The sequence below is a fragment of the Siniperca chuatsi genome, linkage group LG6 (assembly GCF_020085105.1).
Source record: "Siniperca chuatsi isolate FFG_IHB_CAS linkage group LG6, ASM2008510v1, whole genome shotgun sequence".
Taxonomy (NCBI): Eukaryota; Metazoa; Chordata; class Actinopteri; order Centrarchiformes; family Sinipercidae; genus Siniperca; species Siniperca chuatsi.
In genome coordinates this window covers 24,474,441-24,491,931 of record NC_058047.1, presented here as the reverse complement: position 1 = coordinate 24,491,931, position 17,491 = coordinate 24,474,441, and the positions used below count along the sequence as shown (strand labels likewise).

Below are 17,491 nucleotides of genomic sequence, written 5' to 3'. Positions count from 1 at the left end.
CCAGACCTAGAAGGCTAATATGATCAGGAATGCACTGGGCATTGCTGTGGATCATATATTCTGTCTCTATCAGAACAGAATGACTCATGTGTGGTAATGGACTGAGTCTGTGGAATTCAAAATACAGAACCTTTAAACCTCCTTATATGATCAATGCACTATTACCTATGCCTGAATTGGGTTTGTGATCATTAAAATTTCACATAGTGGTAAGAATTTTTGCAAAAACAAGGGATCCAGCTTATAACGTCATTGCTATTTGAGGTAACACTACACATTTTTGGGCACCAATACACCAAATTAGAACAACAGCAACAACCAGCAAACACTTACATTTATGGGAAAATGTTGCATTATGATACAAAATGTGAAAGTAATAGCTGTATATGTACATATCTGCCATACACTTGTCCTGTTGCTTCTAGTTACAAATCTCTCACATCATTAACAGCAGCTAACACACAAACCAGGACGAAATGTGGCTGTCAAATGATTGTTTTTAACAGGGACTGTGACTCGGCTGTAACGTTACTGTGTGTGTGCGTGTGTGTGTGTGTGTGTGTGTGTTTGTGTGTGTTAGCTACGACTGCCCACAGAATTAATGTAGCTCCCACATTTTCAATGCAGAGCAGCAATACATCCAACAAGTCAAACATATGGCTACACTCCAGCCAACTTAGTACAAATTGCCTCACATTAACAGTTTTCTATTCTGGACTGGACTCTGGTCAGTTACGTTATAATTAAGCTAGTTGTGTCGTCTTAGTGCTCTGCCTGATTCCCAAAACATAACGTTACAAAAACCGCAAATTGGCTAAAAACAAACCTCAAGCTTGGTAACGTTGTCTTTCTCATGAGCTTGTACTGAAGATATTCACATTATACTTAGGGCTTACAATTCTTATCAATATGCGGATAAAACTACTCACTCAGTCACTGTTTGGAGAAAAAATGATAGAACTGGGCCGATATATCCACCCACCAACGAAGATATTTTCATTGCAGCAGGCAGCTACAGTAACTGGATCGTGCGGTTGACAAGCTGCAAGCAAATCACCAAGCAACAGTTTGAGTGGCGTGGCAACGACCAATGAAAACGATTAAAACACTTGTTTATTCGAACGCCCCCTTCATTTGGACCAATCAGAGAGCGGAACGGCAATAAGGGAGAGAAAACTCTGTTGCGGTCTGAGGGTGTTTCGTATGAGGTGGGATATTATTGTTCTAATTTCTCAATTACATAATTCACAAGATCACACCCTGGTTTCAGTATGATAACATAATTTATCTAAAGGCCATACCAAACTTAAAACGCCCCCTGACAGCAAACTTTGTCCAATATACAGATAATTTCACACATGATAAACCCACAGACAGCCATACCCGCACATATTCTTTTTCCTCAGTTAATGAATTTGAATGTATTTTCCAAGCGATCACGTAGCTGAGATAAAAAATGATGAACTGTCATGAAAGGTTTTCTGTGTTCAGTAGGGTTTTTTGGCATACAAATGACATCACATGTCTAATGAATTAAATGCCAAGAGGGCTGTAAAACCTTGTATATGTTTTTGGTGAATATTGATCATGTTTTTTCCACATCATTATGAATAGAACATGAAAAGCTGTAGCCTACTCCTCCCTCTTGGATAAATTCAAAGAGTACAAAGCAAAAAGAAAACTGCTGATAGGGTCCTGTGTGTATCTTTATCCATGACCCCAGCCTCATTCAGACCAAATCTGAGCTGTTGACATTCAAAACACTCTGTAGGATCTACACAGCTTTTTCCACGTTTGTGCTATCACATGAAACCATGCTGCCACCCACAGGATGAAGCTAAAACTGAATACATTAAACACACAGTTCAGGGTGGCGTTTACAGCTATCCTCATCTGTTGCAAATATCTATATGGGGTGAGTTGAAGTAAATGTACTGTGAATAAGATGGAGCGATTCAAGATTCCTTGGATATCTATGATTTGATTATCAATCAACATGAAATCTTCCAGGCAAAAAGTCAACTGATGAGCTCACTGGCATACATAATGCTTTCCAATGAACGGCAGGAGCAGCTGAATCTTCAGTGGAGTCTGGACATCTCCATCCAACAGGCTTTTTACTACATCTACATCATACTCAGGAACTACTGAGCTCTTCAAAAATGTGTACATTTGTCTACCTGAGTAGTCTGTAATGTGTAGTTGCCCCCAAATAGTACTAAAGTTTATTTCTGTATTTAATGAACTATGGCTCGAGTGATTATATCTACAGGCATGTGCTGTTTAATGTAGCACTTTTCATCAATCAAATTAATATAAATACAATCATAACTTTGATCACAATCATGATAGAGCCATCCCCTTAATACCATTTCTTCATCTTGTTTTATTTTTTAGAATGCTAATTAATGAGATGAACTATCCCAGAGCAGTTGTTGCAGCTCAAACATTCATTAGTCTGTCAGCATGGGGCAGAGTAAAGTAAATACTCTCTATGAAGATGTCATAGTCTTATTACAAACTAGTGATGAAGATTTGGATCCGTCTCCACATGAGAAACAACTGAAACAAACAGGTGATACTTACACTATACTTTATGCAGGGCATACATAATAAGGAAGCCTTTGTAAAGAAGAAGAGTGGTTAGAAAGGTCAAAGCAGCTTGGTGTTATGCCACAGGTTGGTTTTATAAGCCCGATGACTAGAATCTGTGTTCTACATTTCAACTAATTTCAGGAATGTGACATAGTTTTTCTGCCAGGTTTGTAATCCTCAATCATTGGTGATGGTGCTCACATGTGGTAGAGCAGATCTTTAAAATCACTGGTATTCCTAAATACACATTTAACATTGTGTGACTCCAGCTGTGAAAGCATGTACACAGCTACCGCACACAGCAGCCGGCTGCAGATGTCCTGTGACCTATTGGACAATAAACAAAGGACGACGCACAGCCACTGACGATGAACAACCACAACCTCAGCAAGGTGGAGGAAGTACCAAAAATACCAAAAATATAAAATACTATATTCAAAATGTTACTTAAGTAAAAGTGCAGAATTATAATCAGCAAAATTGACTTGAAGTACCAAAAGCAGGAAAATGGCCCCTACAAGTGTTAATAAATTATAGGCATATTAAATTATTGAATTATTATTACTGATGCATTAATGTTTAAGTAGCACTTTACTATTGTGGTCGAGATGGAGCTATTTTTAATTATTTTGCATACTGTTAGGTATTTTAATCCAAGAAAATGCCTCATATTTTATGAGATGATCAGCTGATCAGAATCTTAATTTGAAAAGTAAGTAACTATATCTGCCAGATAAATGTAGTGGAGTAAAAACTACAATATAAAGTTTCAATTAGCATAAAATGGTACAAGTACCTTCAATTTGTACTTGAGTAAATGTACTTTGTTACATTACACCTGTGTCACACAAACAATTTTGGCCTAGTCTGAGTGAAACCATAAAAGAAACTTATATATTTGCAAATTGCAATCATTTTAAAATAAAACACAGACATTAGTGCCCTGTTTTCCTTCATCACAGTCACGCGCTTTTATTGAACGCATATTTTATTGCTTTAGGTTCCTTTCGGAGTTTTCATGTGTGCTGAATCCTGTCTGAATATTGGGACTGACATCTTTCGTTTGATATAGTTGAATAATCTAGTCTTTGTAGGAACATTGTAGGCGGGGGAAAACACAAGAGCTGAAACTGACGTGGGACAGTGATTGTGAGTCATGTTCTGCTATTTGGCTACTGCGATGACGTACTCGTTATTTTAATTGAGGACGCGCTGCAGTCCCTGGCATACCTAGAAATGTCACCGAGTTTCACGGAACTTGAAATCGTGTTTTTATGTAAAATGGGCTCTTTTTTGTTCTAATTTGCCTCTATTCTTTTTCGATTATTTTACCCTGAATTCTCCAAATATTAAAATCAGTTTTAGGATTTAATATTATAACATTTCATTATCTGTTTTGTATTATTTTATTATTGTAATATATTTAGTTATGCTATCTAGTCTTCTATATTTGGTAAAAACTTGTTTACTTATTTCTTTTTTCTTTTTTTTATTACTCTATTATTGTAAACTGAGCGATATAATTCAGTGGTAGGGTGTTTCTCCCTCACATTACTTTTTAAAATCGCAGCCTTTTGTTTTGAGTTGTTTATGCAAGACGGTGACTATATTACAATTCAGTTCGCGTGTTTTGACCATAGACTGGTCTGACTGAGAATTTTCGATCAGTTCGAGCAGTAGCAGGGGATGCATGAGAAAGAGCTTGTAAAGAAGAGAGAAAGTGAAGATGGATAACTAGTGTCACTTTCCGGATTCCAAAATTACAGACCGAGTAGTCCAGACGCTGATTGGATAAAATGAGTAAACCTTTACCTGATTGGTTGTTAGTGTGAGTATTATGAGAATTAATTGGCCTACTGCTCTGAACATCCAGCCCGTCTCGCTGTTCTGCGTGTCTGTGCTCGCCGTCCAATACTATCTCTGGCATAAATTACATGCGTGTAAGCATACACTACATTCGTGAAAAAAATGGCAGCTGACGATTAGAGAAAAGTGTGTGGCTCTTCACTCGAAAAAAGACGGCACTTGTAAGTTTTTTCTTCAGACTAAATATTATGGAGTTTCGGGAGAATGTCGGATGAAGCTACGCGACCCGGGTTATGTGTAATTATCCTCGATAATATGGAAGAAACTGCTCTCAGAGGGTTAACGTTAACGCTAAGCTTAGCCAACCTAGTTATTAGCCAGCAGTGGTAGCTAGCAAATCAAGCAGTCCCAGTTGTCAACATTGGGTTCAGACTATTATCTGGCACCTTATAGCGTTAATGTTTCACATCAGATACACGCGTCCGAGAGTAAAGATGCAATAACGTTATATAAAACAATAACTGCTTTTAGAGTAACGTTATATAGAAAGTAAATTTACGTTATACCTATCGCGGCATTTAGCTAGCTGTTACCAGCTAAGTTAACATTAGAAGGCTGATGTGAGGTGACATAACCAGCCAGCTAACAGTTAACGTTGATAGGTAGCTAGAGTAGGTGAGTAAAACATTGGAAAGCAACATTTTCATTAAGTTTTAATGTTAGGTAAGTTACTGTAGGTAGCTAATAACCAAATCCACAAATGTAACGTCAACGTTAGTGTAGCTCATAGAACGGTAACTATAGCGTCATTATAATAGTCATCCAAAATGGCTAATTGTGCCGTCAATGTTAATGAGTTAGCCTGTGTTTTTACTGTAAACATTCACTTGACGTTGAAGACACGCACTCCAGTTTTCTTCGTTTTACACCCTAAGATGTGGGGTTTTTATTTTCTTCTTACCTAACTCAGTAACGCTAATTCACTCGTGTCTCGGTCATGAAGTTCGTAGGTGACATATCGGCATTTCACTGAAAATTGGAAATGCGGAGGGAATCTACACTAAGTTAAAAACAGTGTCACATGGGCTGTCCCAGTACTCGACAGGCCTGTCGTTACATGAAAAAACCCACCATGTAACAGGCTTCCTGTCTCCGTGGGAGTGTCCATTACTGGAATACCACACTACTGTACACAGAAAGAGGTTCTGATATGTTTTTTTCCCCTTTGCTAACAGCAGCACTATGTAACTTATCTTCAGGTTTCATGTGGCTCCCTGCTGCAGGGTGTTTTCTGTGGTACTTCTCTTATTACTTCCAAACTAAACCAAATTATAGATTGATTCAATATTACTACACTTCTTGAACTTCCATTGTACTAAGTCAATTGAGACATCGCATAGCATCAGTAGTTATTTTGCAGAAAATCAACTGAAGTAACACAAGTTAATTGCAAGTAACAACTATATTGTTATTTGAAAACTTGAATAGTTTACACTGAATATTTAAAAAGACAACCAGCTAGTGTCTGCATGTTTTGCAGAAAGCAGCCATAATCATATACAAACACTGCTGATTTCTAAACAATTCTCCAAATGTCAAATGCATTGAACATTAAAGCCCTTTTAGTTCATATTGTGAGGCTAATGAATGACATTTTAATATTGATTGTGCCTTATATGAATGGACTAATGAATCTCTTTGGAAGTAGTTTGTGTGTATTTGTGTGTTAATAATAATATAATAATTAATATTTTCACCTTTTGATATTTTTAGAACAAAACTACACAGAAGTGTACTCGGTCACCATTGGTCGTCATCGTAGAAGTGTCACCATTGGTCATCAGTCACCATGGGAAAAACTCCGCTAAAAGGCAAGGAGACGTCATTTTACTATGCTTGATAAAGTCATGACTTTGTGTTCATGACTTTGAAGGGTTTTAGAATTTTAGGCAAAATTGCCCTGAGTAAAAACGGAGATTTGCTTGTGCTTTTGACAGCTGAATCTTTGTAAAGGTTTCTTAAAGACATTAGTTATGGACATTTTTGAATCTCTATAGCAATCATGTCATTAGTATTCCATTACTCTCAATTCATTTCTAATTAAAGGCCCTGCACACCCACACAGGTTTATAGACAGGATTATTATAGACCTCTGCTCAGGTTGAAGTTGGGCGGAGCTATGCAGGCAACTACATGATGTTCTCAAAATGTATGTATTAATGATGAAGGTGTGTACATTCCCACACAGTCTTGAGGAGAGCTCTAATGAAGCACAACAAATGAAAACACCTGTGTGTGGGTATACAATGGCCCTGTAGGGGCTTCATAATGGGACAACATACAACTTCATTTGTGTCATTATGATTGCTTTCAAAAGAGTACTGAAGGTATTCCAGAGTTGTTAATTAGATATTTTCTGTGTCATCGGCTGCAATGACTGTCTCAAGGCTACAGCACAGCATCTTACTCAATGTTTAACCTTAACTCCCTCAGGAATCCATATTTATTACCATCTTTCAGACTCTTATTTCTGACTTGTGTTTAAAATATGCAAACGAAAAGTTATTACAAGGTAATTAAAAATTTCACATGTGAAAAATGTTCATTGTTCAATAGTTGTTGGACAATTTTTGAAAAAGGGGCTTAACATGTTTGGGAAGATGGAATTGCACAGATAAATCCATTAAAGCTGTATTTTACTTTTATTGTTAAGATTTGTTAGAACAGTTTTTGTATTTTCATGCATTTATAAAAAACATTTTATATTTTTAGATCAGAAAGAAGGCAAAAAAGAGAAACTGGGAAGGCCAGTTCCACCAACAGGTACAAGCCCTGCAACAACTAAAGGTGAACTTTTTGTTTGTTATTTTGTGATGGTGTTTGCCTTGATTTGTGAGTCTTATTCCCTTAGATTACTTTGGTTGAACACAGGAAGAGTGGTGTTAGGTGTTTACATTATCAGAAGAGCCTTATAGTCATTTTACACTGTTACATGCAATTGTTTTAGAGAGCCAAATTCACTCTTTCACGGTATACTCTACGTACTACTAGCATTGGCTCAACAATAGGTTTCTCATAGGTTTTCGGTCTTTCTGAAAAGCTCAAACGAGATACTGAGATTTTCTGTGCATGTTCTAAGCTATGAGAAAATCTATTGCCTAGCTGAGGATAGTGAACCAGAAATGGGCTTGGAAAGGGACTAGTAGAGGGACTTTGTCTCTCTACACGTAATAGTATAACCTCAAAATTCAGGTAGCAGGTGATATTCTGCTCAAGCGTTTACTGGATTTTATGGAATATTTCATGCACAAAAGATTTAATAGGTTTAATTTAGCAGCAATTTTTACAGTCAAAACATTTACTTTTTTTACGATTTTTCTTCAGATGCTTTCAGCTGGGAAGAATATCTAAAAGAAACGTCATCAACACCGGCTTCACCAAGCTGTTTTCGTCAGGTATGTCCTCCTGGATTTTTGCGTTTGATATTTACCAGGGGCCAGTTGCATGAAGATCGATTAGGTATTAGACTTAAATGTAAATTTAAGTAAATTTTAAGTACTTTGACATTACTGGGGCAACCATGGTTCTTTGAATTACTGAGTAGCACAAACTGGATTTGTCCCATCACTCAAAAGTTCTATATTTATGACTTTGATTGCAACGCTGGCCCCTCCCTCCAAAAGTATACAACCACACAGAAGCATACTACTTGTCTTTCCTGCACAATTAGCATCACATTGTACCAAATGCTATAATGCATAATTAACAGTTAGATGACATTATCTAAACCTGACTGGAGCTATGGGTTTATTAAATAATGATTTGTGTGCAGTGTAGTTGAGCAATGCTTACAGTATCAGCACTTATGGCATTTCCCTAATATCTGCAGGCTAGAGTCCCACCGTCGAACGACTTCAAGGTGGGAATGAAGCTTGAAGCCCACGACCCTCGCAATTCCACCTCAGTTTGTATTGCCACAGTGATGGGTTTAACCGGGGTTCGTCTTCGTCTCCGTCTGGATGGAAGTGACAACAGCAATGACTTCTGGAGACTGGTAGACTCCTCTGACATCCAGCCTATTGGCACCTGTGAGAAGAATGGAGACATGTTGCAGCCACCACTCGGTGAGAAAGTCAGGGGAGGTGGGATGGTGGAAGCACATGTCAATTATAATCATTTCAAGACAGTAAAGGAAACATGTTAATCTTTACTCATTAGTTATGATTCTCCACAAAACAGAGCAAATGGCAGATTGTTCATTCAAAATATGACTCATTCAGTTACTACGTAATTGACCTATCTTTGCACTTGTCTGCTGAACCGCCATAGCAGGGTCATAAAACTTGAGCAACAATAAAAGAAGAAATGGTAGAGTGATAAAATTGAACTGAAAATAATTGTTGTGACCATGCTGTAAAAACTTGCTTAGAATCTTTTGTGGAAGTGATTAATAATTCACTCTACAGGCATCAGTTATAATGGTGATTATCATTTTGATTTAGATTCTTTGAAAGAACCTGAATGTAACAGAAAGTTAGCAGGAATGTTTTGTTTATGTTATTGTAATAAATCTGGAATAATTAGAATAACAATATGTGTCACTGATTTAGAAATATGAAACTGTCCCACAGTTGAAATTCATTCTCTTCGACTGGTCGAGTTAATAGAACTCCGAAGTCGAGTGAGCACTGTATTTATCTGACAGAAAGTATACTGATGCCACCTGAAAGAAAAGGTTAGCAACAGTGGAAATAACACTGAATTTTTGTGTTCTGAATGAGCTTATCTAACTTTTGTTTTCAATGCTATTATATTTTGTCCTCCAGGATTTCGTATGAATGCTTCCTCATGGCCCATGTTTCTGTTGAGGACCCTAAATGGAGCAGAGATGGCACCAGCAACAGCCTTTAAAAAGGTGTGCATTGCTTCGAAAAGCTTTGAAAAATTCTGTTATACGAACAGTATGGCGCCATCTTATTGGCAGTGTATGTATTTAAAAGTTGTTGCAGTGAGGATATTGCACTCATTTTCAGGAACCTCTGACGCCCTCCCAGAACAACTTTAAGCCAGGCATGAAGCTGGAGGCTGTGGACAAGAAGAACCCATACCTCATCTGCCCTGCCACCATCGGAGAAGTGAAGGGCGATGAGGTCTTTATCATGTTCGATGGGTGGCGGGGTGCCTTTGATTACTGGTGCAAGTATGACTCCCGGGACATCTTCCCTGTGGGCTGGTGCTCCCTCACTAAGCACAGCCTCCAGCCACCAGGCAACAGTGGTAAGAGTTCACCTCCAGGTGGCAGCACAAGTCTGCACATACAGTGAGGTTTTGAGACAGATGCTATTGTTTGTAATCAATGTCCGTGTAGTTGTCTTCCCCCCCACACACACACGCATACACACACATACACACGCATACACACACATTTGGGAAATTGCACCCACAGCTAGAAAAATATAAACACATTTAACATTAATCATCTGGTCTTGGTGCTTATTCTGGCAGAGTAAAATATACATGGCCTAATCTTTAACAGGTGCTGGAAATACGGTAAAAGAACGCATGAATTCTGCCTCTTGATCTACGTGTGATCTAATATTAACACATCTCCCAGAGGAGGAAATGTAAAGTCTGATTGGGAAAGTTTCTGTATTTGAAGGGGGATTTACAGTTCAAATGAATGAATGGTGAGATGGTTTTGTGATGGTTCTGCAGCTGGGTTGGTGTTGTTGGTTTTGGTACAGTAGTTGTTCAGTTGACAGCATCTTAAACAAAGGTAGCAAATATTAGGGGAATCTTTAGAGTTCTCATTGTCACAAAACTTTCAGTAAACGTTATAAATTATACTATATGGCATACGAACAACAATTGACTTTAAATCAGGAAACGTTAGTAGAGCTCAGCCATAGGACAGTCTTCAGTAATGTGTATTTTCCTGGTTAAGTAAAACTTTCCTAAGGTCTTTTCCATGTTGTGTTTTTTCACACACAGCATGGTAGCTGTGGATAGATCAGGATTTATTTCTGCAATGCTCCCCACAGTGCGTTTGGTCGCTTAGTAACAAGTTTAATGTTGTGTTTTCAACATGGTCCTCTTGATAAATGGGGGCAACATTCAAAAACAAGAGTGTCATGAGCACTGAGCCAACAGTCGTAGGAGACATGCTGTTTATTGCATGTGAAACTCCGCAGATACACTATGGAGTCCTGCCTGTGTGTTTGTGTGTCACTGTGTTTGAGTGGGAGGGGGCGGGGGGTGTTACAGGCAGGATTACAAGTGGGAGGGGAGGGATGAAGGAGGAGGATTTATGTTCTTCACAGCATACCTGTTTACATGGTAAAAATGTATTTACCTAAAAGCTGCTCAATCCAGTTTGTGTATAAGACGCTGGATGGAGATAACAACTACAAAACCCATGAAAAAACTTACAAACAGCTGCTGCTACACCCCCACTTTAGTTTTCCTTTTAAATGTACTTGCACCTGCTCATGTATGAGCTCTAATACACCCTAAAAAGGCTGGAAGGGGATATGGAAAGCATACACACACCCTCACCATACCACCCCGTCTCTCCACTCCTCCCCCATCTAATGCTGCTCAGTCTGCCTTCTCCGACTCCTCCGTCAGTGTGGGCTTTGTTTTGAGCGTGTGTTGAGTTCTTGAGGAAGATTTATTTGACACTGTGTGGGAATTGTTAGGGAATCTTGAGTACATACATAAACAGAAAAATATTAACTAGCTGAGTAAATGGGCTGTTGCTTTGTGTGGGTATGTGTTAAAATGTGGTGTAAATGTTTTTCCTTTCAGCGCGGTGAGTTACTTTTACTCTGTTTCTGGCCTTGGCTGTAGGCATTTTTGTTATTTGCTGCGAGAACCAGCATTCATACATTAGCAATAAAAAAAAAAGGGCTGAACTGGTGAGTCTTCTTTTTGAAGATTAGAGATGTATGTGCTTGGATTCTGTGCATTCAAGTGTTAAGGATTATTCTGTATGATGTATGTAGTTTCAGTGTCTTTTCTGCAGATGTGCATGATCTTTATTTTTGGAATTATATTCAGTTACTTAGCTTTAATTTTAGGAAAATACTTGATATTGCTCTTTTTTTTTGCCAGCCCACCTGTGACTTTCTACAATGTCCAATGTGTTACTTAGCTAGCAGAAAAATGCATTGTAGTAGACTTTAAAAGTAGACAGTGTTGTTGTTGTTTTTCTATACAAAGTAGGGACATTATTATTTGAAAGCTTGGCAACTAGTCTGTATAATAGCCTGTGGAAAAGGTCTCACTGCTAACTATTAGTCGTTGTATTATGGCTTTAATTCTACTGATGAAGTTATCAACAATCAATCAGTCAATTAAGTTAAATGCACAGCACCATATATCAAGCCAGAAAACCAGCAATTAGAACTATATGACATAAATTGGAGCACTTCCCCTGCTATTTCCTGTAATGAGATGCCCCTGTCCAAGCCCAGACTGGCACCAGACCATCTCTTTACTTTGACTTTAGTCCCAGCCACCAACAGCAGCACAGCGCACTGTGGTGCTCACTGGGTCAAGAGATAATGACACACAATTTGTCTCTCTAATTAGCCAGGAGAGACTCTGCAGTGATTGGACAAGTTGCAAACCATTCTTCAATTTTATTATCCTCTGTCTTTGGACATGGCTACAGCGTCTATCCAAACTCTATGGAACCAACAGGCCACTGTTAATGGCGTGCCAAGACTGTGTCTTTCTTTTTTTATATCCATGTCTTTGTTTTTCCTTTGAGCACAGGGGCCCTTGAATTATTACCATATTCAGTATGATGTCATGACATTCAGTATTTGCATATCCATCAAGAAACCATTTTCATTTACTTATATTACTCTCTACCATGTTTCCTTGAACTCTGTAGAACTAGAGTTTCTACTAATGTGGCATCTCTATTAGCCATCTGCTGCAGCAGAATCAATGGGTTCTGCCAGTGCAGATGAAGAGATGTTGTTTCTAGTGTAGCAGCTCAGTTTTTTAATATCAACTCCCTCCATGCCAACTGCACTGTTGTCTGCCGTTATTACAGTTACCCTGCCAAAGGCCCTGCAGATTCTCCCGGCGTCACCCTCCAAGCCCAACAGGCGTTCCATGCAGTCCCCCTACAGACTCCCCAACCCTCTGCCGCCTTTGCCTGTCAGGAAGGGGGTGAGAGGCCGTCGGCCCAAGAGTGAGACCATCGCTCTGCTCAAAGCTGTGGCAGAGGCAGCAGCAGCCCAAAATGGAACTGTACCTGAAAACACGCAGCTTGTACCCCGGCCCCACAAGAAGAGAGGCCCCAAACCTGGAAGCAAGGTGAGAGCCTGTGGAACAAACCCAAACTCTGCGATATTTAAACATCAGATGAATACTTTTTACTGCCACTTTCCTCATGCTAATGCCTGCCAATGAATGTGTATTTTTCAGAGAAAGTCGAAGATTCTCCAAAGCCCAGCACAACTGCCCAGCATTCAGGTTCCACAAGAAAGCCCTCCCAGCCTCAACTCTGTGGTTTCAACAGGTAAGGATTAATGGTCGCTTGCTCCCCATAAGTAGCATGTTATGCAGTGAATTAAAGCTATCATTCCAAGGCCTAATTTGTTTACTGTGTTCCTTGTGTTTGTCTGTTGTTCCAGTGTGTGTGTATGTGAATAAGCATGGAAACTGTGGTCCCCACCTGGACAGGAAGCAGATGCAGCATCTCCCTGACCACTTTGGCCCGGGGCCCGTGAATGCTGTGCTCCAGCAGGTGGTCCAGTCGTGTATAGACTGCACATACCAGCCCAAAGTCCTGCTCAGTGCTCTGCAGACTCATTCAGGAGGAGGAGAGGTTGTCAGAGGTAGACTCACATAGACAATACCAGTTATCACAAGTTATAAAATAATAATCAAAATAGTAGAATAATGGCCTCATTCGATGGCTGTACAAGTAGCCAATAAAACATGTTGTCCTTCGTCCCAGTGAGAACAGACGGGGGAGTTCGTGTGGTCACTCTACCATCAGCCTCCAGTGCTTCCTTTGTGCTGCGGTTCTTGGAGACTATGTGTCGGCACCTGCAATGTGACAACCTGTTCAGCAGCCAACCGTTCAGCCACTACACTGCTTATGACAGGGCCAAGTCAGGTAAACCCTGCACTCAGGAAACATCACTGCTCTATCAGGGATCATAGTTCTTATAATAAACTAAAACTGAGACACAATCGAAGATTGTCAATAATTGCTTATACAGCTCAATATGGCAATCACATCAATGTAACATTTTTTTCAAGTGATATTTTATACGTCTTGTGTGGGAGGTAAAGAACTTTTAAATTTAGGACTTCTTAGTAAGTCATCATATCTATTTATCTTTGTGTTGTTCTGTAGTGTGTGTGTGTGTGTGCACATACAGTAGTCCTAGGCTATGTGCTAAGCATCAGTCTCTATATTTCAGTGAAAGAAGAGGCGTTGGACGCTCCATCTCTGGCTCGGGGGAGTAAACGGAGTCTCTCTGGAGTCTCCCCACCGTATGCAGCCCCTCTGTCACCCAAACATTTACGGACCGAAGCTCACCCTTCAGAAGGTACAGCTCACTTTACAGATGTTTTTATATTCAAACACATTTCTGTGTTCAGTGTTAATTATTTGCCTCACACTTGATACCAGCAGCAGGTCTGACAGCAGCAGCCATACTCTATGCTCAGCCTATCTGTTAATCTCTAGACGTTCTTCGGTAGTCAAGCATTTGCCCGTCGCACTTCATACCTTTGGATCTCTGTTCCTGCCTTCAGTAGAGAGGCTGTCTCTAACTGTGTCGAGCCCTTTGGCTGGCCAAAAGTTTGTGTTGTAAAATAGGCCAAACTGTTTTCTCTTGATATACTGCAGTGTGTATACTAGCTGATTGCTCAATGCTAGTGTCAGCATTGGCACTAAGTGGAGATACTATAATAAGTAGTCTATGCTCTATTGCTGGATTAGTCCTGTTAACCTCTGGATAGTAATAAGTAGGAATGTAGAGATATGCAGGTTGGGTTTATTTGTTCCATTTGTGGCAGTACCTCTAGTCTCCAGTGACAACGACCTAATACACCGCATAACAAAGTGAAGGAGACATCCAGATACAGTAGAATCCTAAAAGTCAACATGTTTCTTTGAACTGTACTGTGGCTGAAATTGTTATCTAGCAGAGCTTCATGACTGCTCCTCTCTAAGTTGTATCAATTGTACTTTAATGTTGTCTATAAATCAAAGTTCTGTTGTATGACCACTTTCACATCATACATGTATGTATTGGACATGATGATGAAAGTGCATTATAGAAGCTTTTAAAGAATAGGATTTGAATGTCAGTTGTGTTTTTCTCTCTCCAGCAGAGACCCTGCCCCACGAAGAGAACGGCTTAATAAAGGAGCAGCGCTACATGGACTCAGCCTCCAACTCCATGACACCTCGACCCCCAACAGTGCGCAGTTCCTCAGAGTACCACTCTCAGGCCAGCAGCCTTTACCACACTGGCAATGGCACACACATGCGCCGCCTCTCCTCTAACCCCGCAGAGCTCAGCTCCACACAGCCTCTCAGACGAGTTGAAGGTACAGTAAGAATCTGTGGAAGCAGATGTGTATAAATGCTGACGTCCGCCTCACATGCTAAAGTGTGCGCGTGTGTGTGTGTGTGTGTGTTTCAGCAGCCAGCTCCACCACAGGTCCCGAGGCTCTAGTGTCTGAGCGGGAGAGTCTGCAGCTGCCCAGTAAAAACCCCTCCTCCTGGTCCATTGAAGAGGTCATGCAGTTTGTGAGGGATGCTGACCCCACAGCATTAGCTCCACATGCAGAACTATTCAGAAAACATGTAAGTGCTACTTACAGAACAGAGTGGAACAGTACCATGAGTGCTTTTAGGCTTTAAGGTCCCCCTTGTTAAGCTAAAAAGGACCATAAGTCATGTTTTTTGTCTATTATTAGCTTTGGCTACTATAGATCATTCGTCCCTCTGCATGTTATTTTAATATAATGAGTCCCACTCTTTGTTTCCACAGGAGATTGATGGAAAAGCTCTAATGCTGCTACGGAGCGACATGATCATGAAGTACATGGGTCTGAAACTAGGGCCTGCACTGAAGTTATGCCACCACATAGAGAGGCTGAAACAAGGCAAACTGTAACAGGAGCCTGGGCAGCCCTGTCCCTGCCAGACCCATGAGCAATAAGCCCTGAAAGAGCCAGCGTTCGGACACCGACTCATGGGGCATGCAGGGGCTACATGCTACTACTCTGGACTCCACCTCGAGGGACTGACTAGATGTTTCATCCTGACTTCTAGAGTGGAGAAAGTGTGCCGTGCGTTGCTGACACATTACCTCATCCCCTCATCAGTGAAGAAAAAGCTGTTCAAGTCTAACGGACGCCATTTGACTTTATGAAATCCCAAAGGAAAAGAATCCCTGTAGTGTTTACATTGCATAGCACGTGCACACGTGGACACGTTTTTTTACGGAGATGAAATCTTTTGATCCTGGTTTTGGATCCCCAAAGATGGAGAATGTTTCTTCCTATATAATGTTTTTATTCTTGTTGAATTTCCAGTTAATAAGGAAGGGTTGGTATAGTGAAAAAACAAAAACAAATCACCATCAGATGTTCTTCCCCATGCTCTTCTAGAGAATTTGGATGCTCTCTCGTCTGTGCTGTTGTATAGCTGTTTTCACTCTTCACATGTATGCCTCAAGTATGGGTTTATCTGCCTGCACAATGCTAGGCAGACGATCTCATTTGCTTTGAACATTGTCAGTATCACGGTAGGGATCATGTTGTATTCTGGCATTTTTGATTTAACCTAACCTTTTCCACGAATGTCCTGCTGGATCATCATCTGCTGTGTGGCATGATGTATTATTGTGTCTTAGCGGGCCCTACGTTGCCTCCCACTGGTTCCCACGCAGTTCTTATCAACGTCCAACCTTTGCATCCCGAGCTCTGAGTCAACTTAGAAGTTATGGGTTTATCAATTTCAATGGACAGATTGTTAAGGAAGTACAAATACAACATTTCTAAGGGCTTTCTATGTTTAGTTTTGATGTAGTATTTTTATCTGTCATAATCATGTAAGCTCGTCGGTCTGCCTGCGACCTCAGTGTTGTCACTTTTGACCGTTCCAGTTACTGTTAGCAATGAAAACAGATATGTACAGTTTTATGGGTTTAACCATGAATATCAGCAACAGAATGTACATTTTGTAGAAACTTTATATTTTAAGGAAATCATATACATACGTTAGAAATGTGAAGATAAAGGGGATGGGGACGTGGTGAATATTTCACAGTGGATTCCATTCTGCTTTTTAACACAGCGCTTTTAGTTCAAATACTCCCAGTAATAGACTCTGCCTTGCTTTACCAACGACATTTCTCAGGTTTATGTGGTCTTTGTTAGTACAAACTTTTGTAGCATACTGTTTATAATATACGTAACAGAATTTTCCTGTTATTCCCTTCCTTGATTTAAAAAAAAATGACTTGTGCCATATTATATTCAACACAGGATCGAAGTGCTGTTGATTTCCCTCTCTTGCATCTTCTTTTAAGTACTTGAAAAATATGTGTTCTTAAAAGTCACTTGTCCATTACATCACACCAGATAAACAATATTATATGTTTATGATGTTGTGTATTTCCTTTTTATAAACGTACCAAAAACAAAAGGATGTGCACGTGTTGTTACTGATTACAACAAATTATTTAGACTGAGGAAAGCTGAATTATCTTATTTGAGTTCACCAGTTTTCCAATTGCATATAAAATGAGAGCTTTTCCCAATAAGAAGTGCAATGTAAAGGACAATGAACAAGAATCAGAAAGTCCAGCATTCCCATCATTAAACTCCTCACATCAGTCTCTGACATTTGTTTGAAATGTTACCTCTCAAGCGAAAGAAATAAGCCAGGCCTGCTTGTGTTTGTTTATGACATGAAATATAAGACAAAAAAAAGAATTTGTCAAAACAATTTGAAAACATGTCAGGGTCTTTGAAAAATGATTCTACCAAGAAGGACTTGTGTTGTCAGACTGTATCTGCAGTGAAAGTCTTCTGGCATCGT

General features: G+C 39.8%; 2 protein-coding genes across 11 annotated transcripts in view; one reads left to right on the top strand and one right to left on the bottom strand.

Moving 5' to 3' along the window:
• Positions 1-1,067, bottom strand: part of LOC122877310 (cyclin-dependent kinase-like 5) — a 36,661-nt gene extending 35,594 nt beyond the window's left edge. For 6 of the 7 annotated variants that reach the window (XM_044198686.1, XM_044198689.1, XM_044198694.1 and 3 more), the window contains exon 1: positions 930-1,067. The gene's annotated coding sequence lies outside the window, so the exon portion shown is untranslated. Of the gene's footprint in view, positions 1-826 lie in introns of all 7 variants that reach the window. The other variant, XM_044198687.1, reaches the window with a different exon arrangement.
• Positions 1,068-4,466: 3,399 nt separating this feature from the next.
• Positions 4,467-17,095, top strand: LOC122877308 (sex comb on midleg-like protein 2). 4 transcript variants are annotated; one of them, XM_044198684.1, is made up of 15 exons: positions 4,467-4,622; positions 6,175-6,272; positions 7,174-7,248; positions 7,786-7,856; positions 8,291-8,525; positions 9,228-9,316; positions 9,435-9,678; positions 12,467-12,732; positions 12,844-12,937; positions 13,053-13,256; positions 13,379-13,540; positions 13,851-13,979; positions 14,770-14,988; positions 15,084-15,247; positions 15,435-17,095. In XM_044198684.1, exons 2-15 carry the CDS (start codon positions 6,251-6,253, stop codon positions 15,558-15,560), a joined length of 2,100 nt encoding a protein of 699 aa, XP_044054619.1. In that variant the 5' UTR covers positions 4,467-4,622; positions 6,175-6,250; the 3' UTR covers positions 15,561-17,095. The 4 variants fall into 4 exon arrangements, with proteins under 4 accessions (XP_044054619.1, XP_044054618.1, XP_044054616.1 ...); XM_044198683.1 differs by having other exon boundaries at positions 14,767-14,988; positions 15,087-15,247; XM_044198681.1 differs by having other exon boundaries at positions 14,767-14,988.
• The last annotated feature ends 396 nt before the right edge of the window (positions 17,096-17,491 follow it).